General features: G+C 40.6%; 1 protein-coding gene across 12 annotated transcripts in view; it reads left to right on the forward strand.

The window, feature by feature from the left end:
* Window positions 1-20032, forward strand: part of TCP11L2 (t-complex 11 like 2) — a 51021-nt gene extending 30989 nt beyond the window's left edge. For 10 of the 12 annotated variants that reach the window (XM_055236178.2, XM_055236177.2, XM_055236179.2 and 7 more), the window contains 4 exons: window positions 6310-6497; window positions 6716-6897; window positions 11508-11680; window positions 16978-20032. In XM_055236178.2, coding sequence (XP_055092153.1) covers window positions 6310-6497; window positions 6716-6897; window positions 11508-11680; window positions 16978-17222 — 788 coding nt within the window. In that variant the 3' untranslated portion in view covers window positions 17223-20032. Of the gene's footprint in view, window position 1; window positions 1389-6309; window positions 6498-6715; window positions 6898-11507; window positions 11681-16977 lie in introns of those variants that run through there. The other 2 variants (XM_055236181.2, XM_063615217.1) reach the window with 1 other exon arrangement.
* The last annotated feature ends 623 nt before the right edge of the window (window positions 20033-20655 follow it).

The following is a 20655-nucleotide window of genomic DNA, read 5'->3' on the forward strand; positions in this document are numbered from 1 at the left end:
GGAAAAGCCGAGGTTGCAGGTGCCTCATGAGGCTGACCTTGCTTTTGGAACCACAGAGAGCAGTCACCGTGCCAGCCTGTGAGAGTGAAGTCCCTGTCGATCCCTAAGAGAAGAGCCAATGTTTCACTCTAAACACATGCTCCTTCTGCTTTACCAGTCATTCTCAAGTCTGACTACAAATTAGAATCATCTGGGGCGTTTAAACACAGAGAGGCCTGAGCACTGCCTCAGACAGCATAAATCAAAGTCTCCAGGAGCTGTGCCCATTAACATGTTTTTTCTTTTTAAAGCTCCCCAGGTGATTCTAAAGTCAGCCAGGACTGAGAACCACTATGCCACACTGTTGCTTTTGTTCAAGATAAGTAAATGGGCTCTTAAATATGTCAGCTGTAAATGATTAAACTTGCAGTATAAATGCTTATTACTGCCACATTGTAATTATACTCACGATGATTTCCACTCGCACTCTCTCAGTTGGATGTCTTTTAAATGAAAGACTGCAAGTCTTTTACATCTTTATAAAACAGAACTAGCAAACCAACAACAACATTTGCCAACTGAGGAGAAACAAGAGTTGTGAAATTCTGGGGGTGGTGTTGCTTTAGTATGGCAAACAGAACTACTCATAAATTATCCCTGCTCAAGTGCTGGGTCCAAGGAAGAATTTCAGTCTCTCTCTCTCTCTCTAATCTGCACCTGTGTTCAGGCTGTATTTCTTGGCAATTGTCACCTTATAAATTCTACCAAATGTATAATTTTGTAAGAACTGTGGTATAAAAAGCAATTTGTTTCTAGTGGGAAACCTTAGAACTGGGTCTAAAGCAAAATAAAGTGAATTTTGCCCTAAGGCAGACAGCCCCAGTAGAGAATTACTGCTTCCAAACTTTCAGCCTCCTGGAATAGCCTTGGCATGTCAAATTTCATTTAGTTCATGATGTAAGAGACATTTTATTCAAAGTTAGAAGAACTGCTTATGAGCAAAAGTAAATAAATACTATTTGTCATCTAAGTCCGTGGTTCTCAATGTGGTTCTCTTAGGGGTGATTTTTGCCACTGCCCCCGCCCCACAACATTTAGCCATGTCTGGAGACACTTGGCTGTCCCATCCTGGCAGGGCAGGGCGGGAGGCTGAGAAGGGCATCTATTAGGGAGAGGTTAGGGATGCTGCTAAACATTTTATAGTGAACAGGGCAGCACCCAACAACGAAGAATTATCCAGTCCAAAATGTCAATAGTGCCGAGGTTGAGACACCCTAAATAAAGAATTGAAATGAATCCATTTCGTGATGACCCAAGGAACCATCTTATGCTCCAGGAAAATTTGGGCTTCAATAAGCAAGGAAGTCTGGTGGCCGTTGAGCACTTGGGGGTTGTTTTGTGTTTGGAATCAGTCTGATTTCAGCTAGTCATGGCTGCTGGTGGGTGCCTTCTTCTTGCCTTCTTTCCATTGTCTAGAGGGAGCTGTTTCCACTTGCAGAGGCACCTTTTGAAGCAACTCTATGTGAGTTGTCACTGAAACTGCTAGCAAGGGAGCTCTGCTAATAATAACTATTAGGCACCTAGTAACCTATATTATAGTAATATTTAAGTGCCATATGCTTAAAAATGAAATGAATTCAAGTATAAAACCTCATTTCCAGTGATACATATTTTTTATCCAGAAGAACTGCACTTGATAAACTTGTCTGAAGTGGAAGGACAGCCTAACTGGACATTGTCTTTAAGGTCATAGTCTTTAAGGTCAAATTAAGTATGAGACTCAAGTTCAGTGATTTCTTCCTTCCTCACTGCTTCCTTCTCCCTCTCCCATCTTGACTCCTGGAATAGCCCTTGCCAAATACCAGGGATCATACTGCGTGAACTAGATTTTCAGTGTCTGCATGTTTTCTAGATAACATCTCCTTTAAAGCATTGGCTTTTCTTTAAGGAAATCTGCTGAGATTCTGCTTCCTCAAGCTAGCACACTAACTGGTATCTACAAAAAAAAAAAAAAAAAAAAAAAAAAGAAGCCAAGTTCCCTAAAAAGCTCATTTTAACCACCCCACTGCTTAGCCTACTCACTCTTTTTATTCCACGGGTGATCACTTCGTCTGAGGCAACTTCATTAATAGGGCAGCTGTTGTGTATCAGGCAGAGAACCTGACTGGGCCCTCTAGAGACAATAATCCCCCTCTTTAAAGGTTGTTTACAGAGTTTACAGTTGCTAACACTTAGGGGACATTTCCTTTGTGCCAGAAACGGTTCTAAGTGTTTTGCATGTACTAGTTTGTTGAATCTTTACCACAGCTTCAGGAAGAATATTATCCCCAATTCACAGACAGAGGAAACTGAGGAGACATTAGGTAACTTGCCCAAGGCATACAGCTAATGAGTGGTAAAAGCCAGACCGAAGTTGAGACTGCCTGGCTCAGAGGCCACGGCTCCCAACTACTGCACCAGCCACTTACTCTGTCTGCATGGGGGAGCCTAGCACAAGTTCTTAGTCACATGTTGATTGCTTTGATATTAGGTTGCACTAAGTTGCGATTCATTCATCTGCAATGCAAATTTGATTCCCCAGTCAAGCTGCTGCTTCATTCTCTGTCTTGCTTTCTAAACTGTTGCGGCAGTCTGTTGCTGATCAGTCTCTTTGCACTGCAACTTATGTTTATGTTCTTGTCAAATCTGTTTCAAGGAATAAATGTAAAAGACTTGCCTGCCTAATTATACTGGGCTGTGTTTGACAGATAATCAGTTTTAGAAATGGACACTGTCAGTGGTAAGCTGGATGTGGTGGGTACAGACTTGGGAGCTATTTGCTATACTTTAAGGAATTTTGTGAGCTAGTAAACACAGCCATTACTAAAAATTAAATTATATAAATTTACAATTAAATACATTATATTAAAAACAAAGGTAAAACTCTGGGAAATCATTAGGCAGTTTCTTACTAAACGCACTTACAACCTAGCAATCGCAATACTGAGTCTTTATCCCCAAGAATTGTAAACTTACATTCACACAGAAACCTGTACATAAATATTCATAGCAGCCTTATTTGTATAACCCCAAACTGAAACAACCAAAATGGCTTTCAACAGGCAAGTAGATAAACAGACTGTGGTATATCCATACAATATAATACCACTCAGTAATAAAAAGGAATGAACTATTGATACATACAACTTGGATGGATGCTTAGAAAACAAAGCCAATCTCAAAGGGTTATTTTGCTGGTCTGCTCAGGCTACCAAAACAAAGTACCACAGACTGGGTAGCTTAAACAATATTAGTTTATGTTTCTCAGTTCTCAAGGCTGAAAGTCCAAAATGAAGGTGCCAGCTGATTTGGTTCCTGATGAGGGCTTTCTTCCTGGCACTGCAGACATGCCTGTTTCTCAGTGTGTGCAGATGGAAAGAGAGAGAGGAAGCTCTTTCTTGTCTCCTCTTTTAAGGGTATCAACCCTCATGACCTCATCTAACCCTAATTACCTCCCAAAGTCTCCATCTCCAAATGTCGTCACAGTGGAAGTTAGGGCTTCATGATAGAAATTTGGGTGGCAGGTGGACACAAACAGTCTATAATGGCTACATATTGTATGATTCTATTTACATAACATTCTTGAAGTGACATAGTTATGGTGATCAGTGGTTACCAGAAGTTAGGGTTGAGGTAATAGTGTGACTACTGGGAGGTAACATGAGGAGATATTTTATGGTGATGGAATAGTTGAGTATCCTGATGGTTACAGGGATCCACGTATGTAATAAAATTTCTTAGAACTATACACACACAAAGGATGCATGCAAAAACTGGTAAAATCAGTATAAGTTAATGGTATTGTACCCATGTCAGTTTCCTGATTTTGACAATATACTGTAGTTATTTAAGATGCTGTCCTTGGGGGCAGCTGGGGGAAGGGTATACAGGAACTATCTGTACTATTTTCACAACTTCTTAAGTCTTTTATTTTGAAATAGTTTAAGCTATTTCAAAATTTAAAAGTTATTTTTAAAGCCCTAAAAAAGGATGAACTGTGATACAGAAGTCAGTGTGGATAAATGTCAGAAACACTATGCTAGGTACTTTATGATTCCATTTATATGAATTTCTAGAAGGCAAACTGATTCATGCAGTTAGGAGTTAAAAGTAGTCGAGTGAGGTGCACATTGACAGGAAAGGGAGATGAGAGAACTTTCTAGGGTAATGGATATGGTCTATATCTTGTTTTAGGTGGTAGTTGCACAGGTATATAGAATAGTCAAAACTCACCAAACTGAACACTTAAGAGCTGAACATTTTATTGTATGAATTTATTATGTCTGTAAATATAAACATTTATATATGTGAAAAAAACAAAATAATAATTAAAAAGTAAAGGTAAACAAATACTAAAAACTATTCACTTCCAAATTATCTTACTATTGTCTATAGTCTTGACATTAAAGAATCTCAAGACTGTACATATAACAGGTATAAAGTACCTGTTATATCTGGATGATGGAAACAATATGTAGCAGTGTTCTATACTGGGCATCTCTGCTCAACTTCATATTTAGTGACTCTCCTCCTACTTGCTCGTTCTACAAATGAGGAAATCAAAAGCTCAGGAGAGAAGTGAGGGCTAGAGATACAGATTTAGGAGCCTTATGGGGTATGGGTGGAAATAGAAACCACAGAAATGAGTAAGATGGTCTAGTGAGATTGAAGAGTACCAAATCAGTGGAGATTGGATAGAGTGCTTGGAAGTATCAACATGTAAGGAACAGGCAGAGGAACATCTTCCTGTAATTGAAGGGAGATGCACCTGTCTTCTCATCCTGTCTTCTCAACCCAAGTATGAGATACAGAAGCACACCTAGGGGAAACCAGGAAAGGGTGGTGTCAGAAAAGCCAGGAAAAGAGTTTCTGGAGGGCTGTACTAAGAGATGTCTGTATTACAGAGATGTTTAAAAAAGGTAGGAAGGACATATTTGCTGGATTTGACAACCAGGTGGTGGCCTTAGAAAGGTTATGGGAAGGATTTATTTCAGAACCTCTTTAGCCTATATTCTGTATCTTGGTAGATGGCACAGGCATTCATTCAGATGTCCAAGGTACAAATCTGGGAGTCATCCTAGAATACTCCTTTCCTACTCTCTACATGTAAGTGGTCACCAAGACCTGTGGGTGCTCCTCCTAAATATTTCTCACTTTTTCCCTCTTTACCCCTCACTTCCACTGCCCTTATCCATTCACTCTCTTGTTTGAACCACTGCAACAATTTACTCTCCCTCCACGAATTCAGTCTTTCTTTCCAAGCAATTTTTCTGACATACATATCTGATCATACAGGTTCCATGTTGAAAATAGTATTATTCAGCGGGGCACAGTGGCTCACACCTGTAATCCCAACACTTTGGGGGGCCAAGGTGGGTGGATCATGAGGTCAGGAGATCGAGACCATCCTGGCCAACATGGTGAAACCCCATCTCTACTAAAAATACAAAAATTATCTGGGTGTGGTGATGCACGCCTGTAGTCCCAGCTACTCAGGAGGCTGAGGCAGGAGAATCGCTTGAACCTGGGAGGCAGAGGTTGCAGTGAGCTGAGATTGCCCCACTGCACTCCAGCCTGGGTGACAGAGCGAGACCCCGCGTCTTAAAAAAAAGAAAATATTATTCTCAAAACTGCCCATTCCCATCGCTGGTGTTTGTAACCTGGGGACTATGAATCTGGTAAGAGAGAATGAAAATTGTTTGTGGACATGTGCACGTGAGTGTGCACATTCACCTTGGGAAAGGCGTATCTCTAATTAGATATTAAAAGCGGTCCAAGACCCAAATATGTGTAATAATTATACTCTGTTTTCTCTTCAGATTGTATAAATCTTTCACCTTTTACCAAAAATGTGTGAAAATTAATGCCTTTACTCTAAATACCTTCTCTGCACAAACTCAAGGCTGGCTTCTAACCACCCATCCAATGCCATTTGCTACAACCCTCTTACCCCTAGTTCTTTATGGACCAGCAATACAGATTTGTTTGTGGCATCCGGAATGTGGCATCCAGAATGTGCCATATGCTCTCTTTTCCAGAGCACTTACAGAGCTCTTCCTCTTAGATTCTTTCCTGGACAGCCTCTTCTCCCACAATTACTAGCATTCATTGTACTCTGTTATAATTGTTAGTTTACAGGTCTGCCTTTCCATCTGGACTGTAAACTCCTTGCAGGGCATGGCTGTGTCTTTTCATTCATGCCCAGCACCCAACACAGCATCTGTCAAGTGGAATACACCAGTGAAGGGATCAATCAGCTGTAGAACAAATGTATGGCCTTTTCACTCTTAGGTGCTCTTGATCAGACTACAGAATGGATAAAGGAATCTGTAAATGAAGAATTATTTTCTCTTTCTGAGAGTGCTTTAACTCCTGGGGCTGAAAATACCTCCAAGCCAAGCCTGAGCCCTACTTTGGTGCTAAATAATAGTTACTTGAAACTGTTACAGTGGGATTATCAGAAAAAAGAATTACCAGAGGTGAGTGATTTTGTTCTTCACTGAAATTTCCCAGTATTTTTATTTAAGAATAAAACTTAAGAGTTCTAACTTTGAATCATCTGGTCTGTGTTTCATGTGGTTTAATGACTTTACTAAAATCAGATAAAAATGGGAATTTGGAAATGACATTGCCTGTTTTGTATTTTCATGCTATTGAGTTACCCTTGCTATTTTTATATTTTAAATAAATATGTTAGACACTCATGACAGATGGAGCACGTCTTCAGGAACTGACAGAAAAGCTGAATCAATTGAAAATTATTGCCTGCCTGTCCCTAATTACCAACAACATGGTGGGTGCTATTACAGAAGGCCTGCCTGAGCTTGCAGGCAGGTTAAAAAGGATTTCAGCTGTTCTACTTGAAGGCATGAACAAAGAGTAAGTTCCAAATTTTTGCATCTGCTCCCTCTTGTATTAAGGCTTTGCATGTGTCTCAGAGAACAAGAATGACCTTGGACATCTGGATGTGAGATTCAGGACTGTGCTTTAGAGAAGCTTATCTTATACCTTTTTCTAGAATTTCCTTTAATATCTCTGAAGGCTTAGATGTCCTCTCATAGGAAGGGAGAGGTGTTTTCCATGACAAGTGCCAGGGTGAGTATAGTATTTCCACTTACAATGAATGTGTACAACAGCTTTTCTTTGACAGTGCTTTGGAAAAAAAACAAATGAAACACAGAAATCTGCCAAGCTTGATGTTTAGAATTGCACAATTTTTTTTTTTTTTTTTTTTTTTGAGACAGAGTCTCGCTCTGTCACCAGGCTGGAGTGCAGTGGCGCAATCTCAGCTCACTGCAACCTCCGCCTCCCGGGTTCAGGCAATTCTCCTTCCTCAGCCTCCCAAGTAGCTGGGACTACAGGCATGCGCCACCACGCCAAACTAATTTTTGTATTTTTAGTAGGGACCAGGTTTCACCATGTTGGCCAGGATGGTCTCGATCTCTTGACCTCATGATTCACCCGTCTCAGCCTCCCTAGAATTGTGCTATTGAAGAGGGCTTTCCTCCAGTTGTTCTGACTTCATCATTTTTCTGCAATGGAATGTTTACTGACTTCACAAATCCACCTTGCTACGAAGTCTTCAGAAGTGCTGACAATTCTGCCCTTCAGAGATGTGACACAGTCCAGTGAAGATTTTGGTTTTTGCTAAATTTATCTCCAGTATTACACCTTCATGAATGCTGGAATCCCATTTAGATTTTGCATTTACATCATCCAATAGGAATTCCTATCCAAGTCAGAAAATTCTTAGTCTTGGTGAATGGCCAGATGGTTCTGTGGGTCTCTTATGGGTCAGCTTCTCCTGCTGGTTCCCCTTTCAGGTGTCTTCAGAGGCATGTCCTCTTTATTCCTGTAATTGAAGGGAGATGCACCTGTCTTCTCATCCTCCCACCTATTATTCAGAGAGCATATAAATTACTTGATGAAATCCTAGACTATTAAGAGCCAAAAGGAGCCCACGTAGTTATAGAATCCAACTTCTCATTTTGAACTGAAGCTTAGAGATAGAATAGAATTTGCCTTGGGCTGCAAATAGAAAAGGGCAGACCAAGGACTGAGCCCTGATCTGACCTTTCTCCTGATTCTGATGCTCATTAATATTCCAGGACCAAGACCTATAATGAAACCTCTGATTTTGCAGTTGGTCTTACCTTACCATTTCCCTGCATGGGTAGTCATTACTTTCCAGAAACTTTTATTTATTAAGCCTTTAGAGAACACCCAGTGCTGCTGAAATGTTAATATAAAGTATACAGAAAGTGGTTACTAAGAAGACAGGCTTGCTTTCGGGTCAGACAGACCAGGGTTTAAATCCCAGCTCTGCTATTGACTTATTATGAACACTTGAATATGTTCTCAAATTACCATGAGCCTGACTTCCTCACTTGTAAGAAGGGAATAATAATTGTATTAATATCTACCTTGGAGTTGTGAGAACTTAAGATGATTCAGGTACAGGTGTGTGGCACGCAATATGTACTCAGTGAATGCTAGCTATTAATAACTAGCCATTAAATCATCCTCTTTATAATTGTATCTGGTTGCTTTATTGTTTAAATTTTTTCCCTGTGTTAGGAAATGAATACAATCAATTCTCAATTATCCTCATTACGGACGGGGCAATAGCATTCATAGTATTAAAAAAAGGGATAGTACTAAATAGTAGACCAAGATGTCATTTATATTTGGTTTGATGATGCATCTTGAAAACTAGAAAGTTTTTCCCTCTTCATTGTGAGTAGAAGGCATGGCTTATGCTAAGACAACTTTTTTTGAAGAGCTGAAAGAGGATTTATTGATTAATTGATTTTTACTTTTTTTCCCTTTTTCAACTTTTATTTTACGTGTAGGGGCACATGTACAGGTTTTTTACATGGGTAAATTGAGGGTCACTGGGGTTTGCTGTACCAGTGATTTCATCACCCAGGTAGTGAGCATAGTTAGTTTTTCAACCCTCACCCTCCTCCAGACCTCCACCTTGAAGTGTAGGAGCCAGTATCTGTTGTTCCCCCTTTTTGTCCATGTTTACTCAGTGTTTAGTTCCCACTTATAAGCGAGCACATGTGGTATTTGGTTTTCTGTTTCTGAATTAATTCACTTAGGATAATGGTCTCCAGTTTTACCCATGTTGCTGCAAAGAACATGATCTTATTCTTTTTACAGCTGTATAGTATTCCATGGTGTACATATACCATATTTTCTTTCTCCAGTCCACCATTGATGGGCATCTAAGTTGATTCCATGTCTTTGCTGTTGTGAATAGTGCTGCAGTGAACATATGAGTACATGTGTCTTTTTGATAGAGTGATTTCTATTCCTTTGGGAATAAACCCAGTAATGGGATTGCTCAGTTGACTGTTTTAAGTTATTTTAGAAATCTCCAAACTGCTTTCCGCAGTGGCTGAACTAATTTACATTCCCACCAGCAATGTATAAGTGCTCTCTTTTCTCTACAACCTTGCCAGAATCTGTTATTTTCTGACTTTTTAATAATAGCCATTCAGGCTGGGCATGGTGGCTCACACCTGCAATCCCAGCATTCTAGGAGGCTGAGGCAGCCAGATCACTTGAGGTCAGGAGTTCAAGACTAGTCTGCCCAAGATGGCGAAACCCTGTCTCTACAAAAAATACAAAAAATAATTAGCCGAGCATGGTGGCGTGTGCCTGTAGTCCCAGCTACTCAGGAAGCTAAGGCAGGAGAATCACTTGAACCTGGGAGGCAGAGGTTGCAGTGAGCCGAGATTGTGCCACTGCACTCCAGCCTGGGTGATGGAGTGAGACTCCGTCTCAAAAGAAAAGAAAAGAAAAAAATAGCCATTCAGACTGGTATGAGATGGTATCTCACTGTGGTTTTGATTTGCATTTCTCTAATGATTAGGCAAATGATCTAGTGACGTTGAGCATTTCTTCAGATGCTTGTTGGCTACATGTATGTCTTCTTTTGAGAAGTTTCTGTTCGTGTCCTTTGCCCATTTTTTAATGAGGTTGTTTTTTGCTTGTTGAGTGTTTAAGTTCCTTGTAGATTCTAGATATTAGACCTTTGTTGAATGCATAGTTTGCATTCCATTTTCTCCCATTCTATAGACTGTTTACTCTGTGGATAATTTCTTTTTCTGTGCATAAGCTCTTTAGTTTAATTAGGTCCCATTTGTCTGTTTTTGTTTTTGTTGTATTTGCTTTTGGATAATTCATCACGAAATGTTTGCCAAGGCCTATGTCCATAATGGTATTTCCTGGGTCTTCCTTTAGGGTTTTTAAAGGTCTTATAGTTAAGTCTTTAATCCATCTTGAGTTGATTTTTGTATCTGGTGAAAGGAAGGAGTCCAGTATCAATTTTCTGCATATGGCTAGGCAGTTTCCCTTTAGCCTAAGAACTCACTGATTAAAAGCAAGAAAAAGCTAGGGCAGTACATTGTAGTGGATAAAAAGTCGGAAGGTAAAAATTTTATTACAATCAGTCTATCCTTGGGTTACAGAATTCCAACGTCAGGTCCAGTGTGCGGGCTTATAACAAATTCCAGTCAAGGCAGAACACCAAGAACTTACTTCTTATTGCTGTTAATGATGATAAACATGATAACCTATTTTTCCCTTTTCCTTCTTCCATGTGCCTGATAATCTGCTAAGAGCTAAATATGAGACACATAGAAGTTCAGTGGTAGAGCCAGGATTTGAACCCAGCTCCACATGACACCATAGCTTATGTTCCAACTCACTCCATTATACTGCTTCCTATCATTGAGCCCTTCTCTCATCCTTTAATTCCCATTTTGCAGAGTTATCTTAAAGACCCTTTCTGGATAGTGAGATAAAATTTTCAATCATCTTTCCCTAATAGTGTGGACCCAACAAATGCCCTTTCTAATTACCTATTTTTCCTTACCTACTAAACAACTCACTCTTTAATTACCTTTACAACTTTCTAGACTCTATATATTGGAGATTATTTATCAGTTACTTGAATAATGGGAGGGAGCTTATTATCTTTGGTCATGATCAGCCAGAAGTTTTAGGTATTTGACCTCTGAATATCTTCATTTGTTGTTTATGATTGGTGTTATAGATTCACTGCTCAGGCATAGATGAATTGAGTCTACTTCATTTATCAAGTGCATTTTTTAAAATGTGTGAATGAATCCCCTCAGACCAACAAGTTTATTTTAAGAATTGGTGTTTTCTGTCCCTTTCTGATAGCCCTGCAATATAAATGGGGTTGCAGGTGCATTTTTGGGGACCACATTTTTCTGCTTATGCTTTTCTATTTAAACACTGCTACACAATTTAATTATTTTAAGCATTTAGAAATCTGCTACATCAGAAGGTTGGTGGTTGGGAGGAGTTACTATTTTATAAGTTCATTCTAATAGAGGTTATTATTGTCTGTATAAGAGAAATTTGGTAGACATCTAAAACAAGTCTGTATATTAAAAATAATAACTTGATGAACAAAAACTTGCCCTGGTGGAATTTCATTTTATGTTTCATAGGACCTTTAACTTGAAGGAAGTCCTGAATTCTATTGGTGTTCAGACTTGTGTTGAGGTTAACAAGACCCTGATGGAAAGAGGTTTACCCACTTTAAATGCTGAGATTCAAGCTAATCTTATAGGTCAATTTTCAAGCATTGAAGAGGAGGACAATCCTATCTGGTCCTTGATTGGTGAGTCCTTTTATTGATTTCTGCTTCAATTCCAATTTGCTTTAACTTGCTGATTTTGACTAATATTAAGTCAGTCAAATTTTGATCTTAAAAACATTACCCACTTTTGGAGGATAAATATTGAAAATATCAAGAAATATTAATGTTTTCAAAGGCCTGGGACTCATTGCTGCTTCTGTGTGTCGTGGAGTTGGGGGATGTTTCAGGACCTATTATCTATTCAGCTGATAGATTTTATGACGAGAATAACAGAGTGCTGGAGTAATGTTAAAATCCTAGATCAATGCAGTAATTCAAACCAGCTGGCAGTATGTTCACAGATAGTAGTTATCAGTTCTGCTGTGAGCAGCTCTGAAGGAACTTGGTCAGGCTTAAAGAGACAAAGACTAAAAATGTGTGGATCCGGGAGACATAGTATGTAGGCTTCTTTTTGTAATGGTCAGCCAGGAAATTGACTGTCTCAAAGTCAAGCTGTGTTGGTGAGTTGGGAAAATGGATAATGTATCAGTTAGGACTTTTTCTGTTACCTGTTACAAGAATCTAAACTTCTAAACTAGCTTAAACAAAATGAGCATTTATTTTCTCATCTAACTGAAAAGACCAGGGGTAGGGCTGGCTTCTGGTACAGCCTAATGAGAGTTCCAGCTGTCACTGGCACTAGTTTTCCTGCCTCCAACTCTCAACACTACCTTCTCCTGGGCCGGCTGCCTTCACAGGCAGACTTTTCTCATGACAGCGGGATGGCTTTAGCTCCAGCCTACAACCTTCCATATTTAAGTCAAGTGAAAAACAAGGAATCTGCCTCCCTGTTAGCTCAAACAGTGACCCCATCATTGAGTCTCCGTGGCTCCAGTTAGCCTGACTATGGTTCATGTCCCATTCTTGAATTGGTCATGGTGGCCTGAGGGGAAGAAAGTTAAGCCTGAGACATATATTCACCTCCTGGAGCCAAGGAGGAGTCAGTTTTCTCTGTAACACCTGATGAGAGTAAGGAGGAGATGGTTACCCCCAAATAAACTCAGTACTGTGGCCATAAGGAAGGGGAGAAGCTGCCGTGTGGTACAAAGCAGTTGTCTACTACAGAGGTTGAAGGATGAAAACCAAAAGTAGAAGAGTGTAGAATTAGAATGTACTAACCTGCTAGGACTAATCTGCAAATTTTCAAAGTACAACATTGATGGCCCTAAGAATACAAATAACATTTTATTATTGATTTGAAGCTTTCAAATGGTGTTGTTCATCCTTATCCCTGGGGACATGGAATGCTGGGGATCCAGGCCACACAGGCTACTTCAGTGGTTCAAAGCTTCAACTTTGCCCCCAGAAAGGAACAGTGTTGGTGTATACAACATTGTGGGCTGCTGGAGAGGCTGCTCCTGAGAGGGGACAGTTGATAACAATAACAGAGCATGACCACTGTCACCTGTGACCAAGCCCTTATCTATATACCTTCACATGCTGACATGCATCTGTCCTCAGAGCATGTCGTCCCCAGCTGAACAGGTAAAACCTGAGAGATGGTGTTCTAGGAGGAAGAGGGATAGAGTGGGGACTGAGACACTGCCCAGCAGTCTCTGTAGCATACTGCCAGATCCCCAGTAGTGTGCAGGCCTCATGAGGACAGCGTGCAGGTTTGTTCACTGCTATATTCTTGCGCAATGCTGCATGCACATATATATTTAATAAATATTTGTGAAATGGATGAATGCATAGGAGACTTGGAGAGGTTAAACAACTTTCACTCAAAGTCCCATAACAAGCTGGGGGCAGAGTCTGTCTTCCCCAGCCTGTCTGACTCCAGAGCTCATGTTCCTAACTGCTCTGACTGGCACGTCAGTCAGAGCTGGAGCACTGCTGCTTGCTGGCAGAGTGGCCAGAGTGTCAGAGTGTATTCTGTGACTTTTCTTTGGATAAGGGAAATGCTTGCAGTATCAGAAGGAGGAGGGAAGCTGAGGGCCAGGAGATGCCTCTTAAAATCTGGTAAAGCAACTTCTGTCCACCCAGCTTTCCCCAGTCCAACTTCCCTGTCCTTTTGCAAATTGAAAGCATTTTTAATCTCATTCAAAGTACTGTTGCCCTAGCAACTTAAGTGACTCACTTGAGTGTCTCTCCTTCGACTCTGGAAGCCAAGGACACGCCTTTGGCAGGGACTTCATGTGGCTGCCCCTAACTGGACAAACACTCCTGTCACTTTAGCCTTTGCCTAAAAACAGACTCATCGGCAAAAGAGGCAAAAGAGACAGAACCACTTGCTGACATAATAACGATTTTGAAAGGGTTTCATTCTTTAAACCTTCTTATGGGAAAGCATTTGGATCATATCTGTGATGATATAGACCTGGGCCTCTGAAGGTCAGGCAGCTAGTCTAAAGGGAAAGTAGTACACAGTTAACTCTAAATGTATGCCTGCAGAGGAGTTAGAATAAATTAAACAGAGAGATTCCTGGAACCTGAGAAGGGTTTGATCAGTGTTGGCCATGGTTTTCCTCTGCTAAGGGTACCCACAGTATGCTTGCTTTTGTTCTCAGTTGATGTGCTGTTTATTTACTGAAGGGATTATAATCCCCAATTCCCATTACAATTCTTAACCTTTTGAAAAGATATTAGAAAGGGGTTTTTCTTTCAAATATATACTAAGTAAAAATTATGGATTTCCTGCTGTGTAAATTATTTGCATGCCTACGTCTACTTTTTTTTTTTTTTTTTTGAGATGGAGTCTTGCTCTGTTGCCCAGTCTGGAGTGCAGTGGTGTGATCTTGGCTCACTGCAACCTCTGCCTCCCAGGTTCAAGCTATTCTTCTGCCCCAGCCTCCCTAGTAGCTGGGACTACAGGTGCGGACCACCACGCCCAGCTATTTTTTTGTATTTTTAGTAGAGACGGGGTTTCACCATATTGGCCAGGCTGGTCTCAAACTCCTGACCTTGTGATCCACCCACCTCGGCCTCCCAAAGTGCTGGGATTACAGGCATGAGCCACTGCGCCTGGCCTGCCATCTACATTTTTAACAAGTAATTTCAATTGCACAGGTGATACAGAATAATTTCTCCTTGTACAAAAATTACAAAGGCCAGGCACAGTGGCTCATGCCTGTCATCCCAGCACTTTGGGAGGCCGAAGCAGGAGGATGGCTTGAGGCCAGGAGTTTGAGACTCTCCTGGGCAACAGATGGAGACCCTGTCTATATAAAAAAAAGAAAAAAAATACAGATAAGGCTTAAGTCACCTTTGTTTGCCTTCTTCAGTCCCCATTTTCCCCTGGCTGCCGCGGTTTTCAGTTTGTTATTTATCTTTATAGACTCTTTTTATTCCATTCTCACTTAAGTTCAGTCAGCATTTACAATGTGTCTGTCACATGACAGACCAAGAATATAAAGATAAAAAAGATATAACCCTCACGCTCAGAGAGTCCACTGTCCAAGAAAGGAGAGAGACACCTTCTCAAGTGGCAATCATATGTCATGATAGTCTGGTAACAGATGCTAAGGAAAGTCACAGAAAGGAGGTAACTTTTGGCATGACATTGAAGGATGCCTCTGATTCTGGGCAGAGATGAAGATGAGATGAGATTGAAGGGCATTCTAGTAAAAGGAAAGAATTCTAAGACATAGACATTGGAAACTAAGTTCTAGGTCAGACCTAGCTGGAATGTATGATTTTTGTGAGCATTCTTTGGTGATAAGAATTTCAGTAGTATCATAGTTGTCCATACTAAGGTATATTTTCCTTAGTAAACCTTCTTATTGGTGAGGTTTCTGTTCCCAAAGCCAGAGAAAGCCCTTGGAGCAGCCTGAGCTATAGCAGGTCTTTTCTGTCCAGTATTATTAATAGTTGTCCCATGCTATTGCAGCCTGATTTCCATATGCATTTCTATGCTTTTGTGTAGTCGTCTCAAAGTCAGATACATTGAGGCGGTGATGCAGGAAGGGCAGGGAAGGTGGCACAATGGTGTGCTAGTTGGGGTGTCCCTTCCTCAGTGTCTCCTGATTCTTGGCCATGTGTGAAGTGCCCTGTAACTTATTTAGTATTAATTAATTATGTTTGAGATGGAGTCTCCCTCTGTTGCCCAGGCTGGAGTGCAGTGGCATGATCACAGCTCACTGCAGCCTCATGAGCTCAGGCAGTCCTCTCAACTCAGCCTCCTAAGTAGCTGGGACTACATGCACACACCATCATGCCTGGCTAATTTTTAAATTTTTTTGTAGAGACCAAGTTTCACTATATTGCCCAGGCTGGTCTCGAACTCCTAGGCTCAATCAATCTCCCACCTCGGCCTCCCAAAGTGCTGGGATTACAGGTGTGAGCCACTACGCCTGGCACCATGTAATTTATTGTTCAACCAGGGCACTTTTGAGAGTCTCTTTTTAAAATTATGCCAGGACAACAGGTGTAAATTTTGACTGTCCTGGGGAAACCTAGATGTGTGGTCCCCCTTGCCGTGTGGTAATTTGGGTCCCCAAGTTTGCCAGATCTCTAGATTTTTCAAGAGAAAGCAGAAATATGGATTTCTATGTGAAATCTCCTGATTTTAAATGGCTTCTGTTTTTAAAAAAGACACTGCATGGGCCAGACTGGCAATGCCAGTTTACAAACTCAGCTTTAGTGTATGTAATTACAATCACGAACATTTAGGATTAACTTTTGTAGAAGATTCCCCCCAAATAGGGCTCTGCATTTTTTATCAGTCAGCTATTGCTGCATAACAAAATACCACAAAACTCCTGGGCTTAAAAAAAATAAGCATTTATTATTACTCACCAGTCTGTGAGGCGACCAGGTGGCTCTTTTGGTCTTGCTGAACTCACTAATGTATTTGTGGTTCAGCTGTGGCTCAGGATGGAAGCTTTGCTGATCCTGGCTGGACTTTCTCAGGTGTTTGAATGCTGGTTGGCTATGGGCTGGTCTAGGATAGCCTCAGATGGAACAGCTGGGTTTCCCTCTCCTTGGTCTCTCATCCTCCTGCAAGCCCAGGCTTATTCTCATGGCGGTAGTAGGTAGACAGTGGACATGAACAAGAGTGGCCTCTTAAGGCCAAGGCATGAAACTGGTACTCTGGCATTTCCACCGCATTCTGTATTGGCCAAAGTCACAGGGCCAGCCCAGAAAAAAAGGGTGGGAAAAACACACTCCAGCATTTGATAGGAGGAGCTGCAAAGCTACCTTGGAAAGGGGATGGGTGCAGGGAGGGGTAAAGAATTGGGAACATTATTGCAGTCAACCTACTACAATTACTTGTTCTTGTTTTTAAAAATTATGTACTTTAATAATGGACAGATAAAGGTATCTTTTTTTCACTTCAGATAAACGAATTAAGCTTTACATGAGAAGCCTACTTTGTCTTCCAAGCCCTCAAAAATGCATGCTTCCTATGCCAGGAGGCCTAGCTGTCATTCAGCAGGAGCTAGAAGCCCTAGGCTCTCAATATGCAAACATTGTGAATCTCAACAAACAAGTGTATGGACCATTTTATGCAAATATACTTCGAAAGCTGCTCTTCAGTGAGGAAGCCATGGGGAAGGTAGATGCTTCACCTCCTACTAACTAAAGAAGAACTGACATTGGATGAGAGATTGGAAATCCAGCACTTTGGTATCCAGTCCACTTCCACTGATGGCATTAGAGATCGAGCACATTCTCAGTACTGTGGTGCAGTATTAGCCCAAATCTGTGTAATGGGTAATATTAGCATTACAGAAGGCACACACATAACATAGACCCTCAGAAGACATAAACATCACATAGACCCTATTTGTGCATCATTTTCAAGTTTAAAACAGACATTTGTAATGAACAGAAAACAATTTGTAATTAATTATATTACCTATATAATACTTGTAAATGTTTTCTTAACCATTTATATTTGGCTTATGACATTCAACCCATAAGGAGTTGTTTTTCTCACTTGTCATTATCAAACCTAATGATTTTCAATTTTGGTAAAACTCCTTAAAGGGCTGAAGGTTGTGAGAATAACTGAGGGAACTGATGTTCTGAATAAATGATGTGAAGTAAACATAATTGTATTTGAAATGTACAATTACATTTTATTAATGTGTTAATAGAAGCTTACAAAGTAAGTCCTCAAATTCCACAAATATACCAAATCACACTTTATAATACCATTGGTCAGTATTTATTTAGAATTTTAATGTATTAAGTACATTTTCATGCTATATGCAAACTTTAGATAAAACCTCCCTTGTTTGTTTAGTGAAAATAGAAGCAACTCCCTTCTCAAATTATTCTAGAAGTTTGTTTCTTCTTACAATTTAGCCTGCTCTCCAAGAAAAATAGCCTGCTCTCCAAGAAAAACAATTTTTGCACAAATCTCTTAGTGAATGTCCTTGCATTTCTCAGGCCATTGATAAAGTTTATATAAGAGTTTAATATTTTTATGTGAGGCAGGGTTCATTTGGTTTACTTGTAAGAAGAAGAAAGGGAGTCAATGATAAAATGAGATCCCGTTCTCCATGAAGTTCATATCTGAAAAAGAAACAGTTAAACTTTGGATTTCTTACCCATGTAACTTAACTGGCAGAAGTCTTTTGTGCTGATGAAAGCTTTACTGTGTTATGACCAAGATGCCCTTCTAAGGATCATTATCATTTGCCATTTTTTTTTTTTTGAGACACAGTCTCACTCTTGTCGCCCAGGCTGGAGTGCAGTGGCGCGATCTCAGCTCACTGCAACCTCTGCCGCCTGGGTTCAAGCAATTCTCCTGCCTCAGCCTCCCAAGTAGCTGGGACTACAGGTGCCCGCCACCATGCCCAGCTAATTTTTGTATTTTTAGTAGAGACAGGGTTTCATCATGTTGGCCAGGCTTGTCTTGAACTCCTGACCTCGTGATCCACCCGCCAGGGACTCCTCAAGTGCTGGGATTACAGGCGTGAGCCACCACGCCCGGCCTCATTTGCCATTCTTTTTTTTTTTTTTTTTTTTTTTTTGAGATGGAGGCTCACTCTGTTGCCCCGGCTGGAGTGCTGTGGCACAATCTCAGCTCACTGCAACCTCCGCCTCCCAGGTTCAAGTGATTCTCCTGCCTCAGCCTTCTGAGTGGCTGGGATTACAGGCATGTACCACCATGCCCAGCTAATTTTTGTATTTTTACTAGAGACAAGGTTTCGCCATGTTGGTGAGGCTGGTCTTGAACTCCTGACCTCGTGATCTGCCCGCCTCAGCCTCCCAAAGTGCTGGGATTACAGGTGTGAGCCACTGCGCCCGGCCTCATTTGCCATTCTTGAGCATTAAATCAAACCTTGCAAAGTTGGGCACTAGTTTGTCACTGAGACTTCAGAGAAATCTGCTTATCCTGGAATTACTCTTCTTGGAGTGCTGTGGGAAGCACTACAGTTGGGAGGTACTTGGTCTAAAAAGAGCTTCATTTGCATAAAATACATTTTTGATTGTTTTGTTTGCTAAGGACTCAATTGAGCCCTAGTAGTTTGGTGAGGTAGAGTGGGTAGAAAATAAAAAGTATTCCTTTCTTCCCCAACCTTCTTTTCCTCACCACAACCTTCACCATTACAGTGTTACTTCATTATTTTATGAAGTTCTAGGAAATGATTGTGTGAACAAATTGTCTTCATTGTTTGTATTTGGAGAAATCTGCCAAAATTTGAGGAAAGTATGAACGTCAGTTTTTTTTTTCTCACAATGCCCAATACATCAGCCATTCTCTCCACGTAAGCTGCTGCGTGCCAGTGGAGTATTACTGAAGAGTACACCATTGGTCTTAGCTGTTTCTTTCTCCTCGTGCAGTCCTCTTCTGCCCATGTTTTCCTATGCACAGAAACTATAAGGTGCTGAAGACATTTAGTTTTCTCTTAAGCTGAAGGAGTTCTCAGCTGTTCTGTCTTTGGGGCATGGGCATCAGGGAGAATCTGGCAGTAGAAAGGTAATACGTAGTGTGATTTTTTTGTTGCTTTCTGGGGTGAACTGTATACTTAACAGGTGGTGTACTTTTTTATTACCGGATTTGAATCCAGCTGATCCTCTTTTATATACTTGATTATACTACAGTGGCCAGCAGGAAAACAACGTACAAAGTTTTTTTTTAATGCATTTAAAATGAAGGGCATTCTGCTTTTTTTTTTTTTTTTTAGTGGCAAAGTAAATCTCAATGTTTCAAGTCTGGATTTAGGCAACTACATTTACTAGGATTTTTTAAATTGTATCCCTTAGCATGTTGTTTATTTGGTTTTTACTTAAATGTTTACTTCTGATGTTTTCCTAACATGGTCTCATTTTGTAATGTAAATTTGTATTAAATGCCATACACACATTTTCATTCTTCTGCTAAAACATGTATTGTGTGCACTTACTAAATTTTAAAGCATTAAAAATTATTTCGAGATAGCCAGTGTCTCTGTTTTCTAAACCACTTCTGGGTAGCTTGCGGCTGGAATATTGGATAGTTTTTATTGGACAGTCTTTTTAGAATGATTCTTCTGCTGACCATCAGAGCCTTACAGACATCATGTTTATTCACACATTCATTCATTGAGTCAACAAATACCTATTGAGCATCTGCTGTGTGCCTGCCAAGAAGTATCCCAGTGGTTGTGATACATAGATGATAAAACACGCTATCTTCAATAAGTTTATAATCTAGTGAGAAGGACAAACTTGTGAACAGTTACAATAAAGTGTAATGAGGGTTAAAAAATAAGGCCAGGGCTGGGCGCGATGGCTCATGCCTGAATCCCAGCACTTTGGGAGGCCAAGGCAGGTGCATCACTTGAGGCCAGGAGTTCAAGAAAAGCCTGGCCAACATGGCGAAACACCGTCTCTATTAAAAATAGAAAAATCAGCTGGGGGTGGTGGCACATGCCTGTAATCCCAGCTACTTGAGAAGCATAAGCAGGAGAATCACTTCAACCTGGGAGGCAGAAGTTGCAGTGAGCTGAGATCGTGCCACTGCACTCCAGCCTGGGTAACAGAGCAAGACCCTGTCTCCAAAATAATAATACTACTAATAA

The sequence above is a fragment of the Symphalangus syndactylus genome, chromosome 13 (assembly GCF_028878055.3).
Source record: "Symphalangus syndactylus isolate Jambi chromosome 13, NHGRI_mSymSyn1-v2.1_pri, whole genome shotgun sequence".
Lineage (NCBI taxonomy): Eukaryota > Metazoa > Chordata > Mammalia > Primates > Hylobatidae > Symphalangus > Symphalangus syndactylus.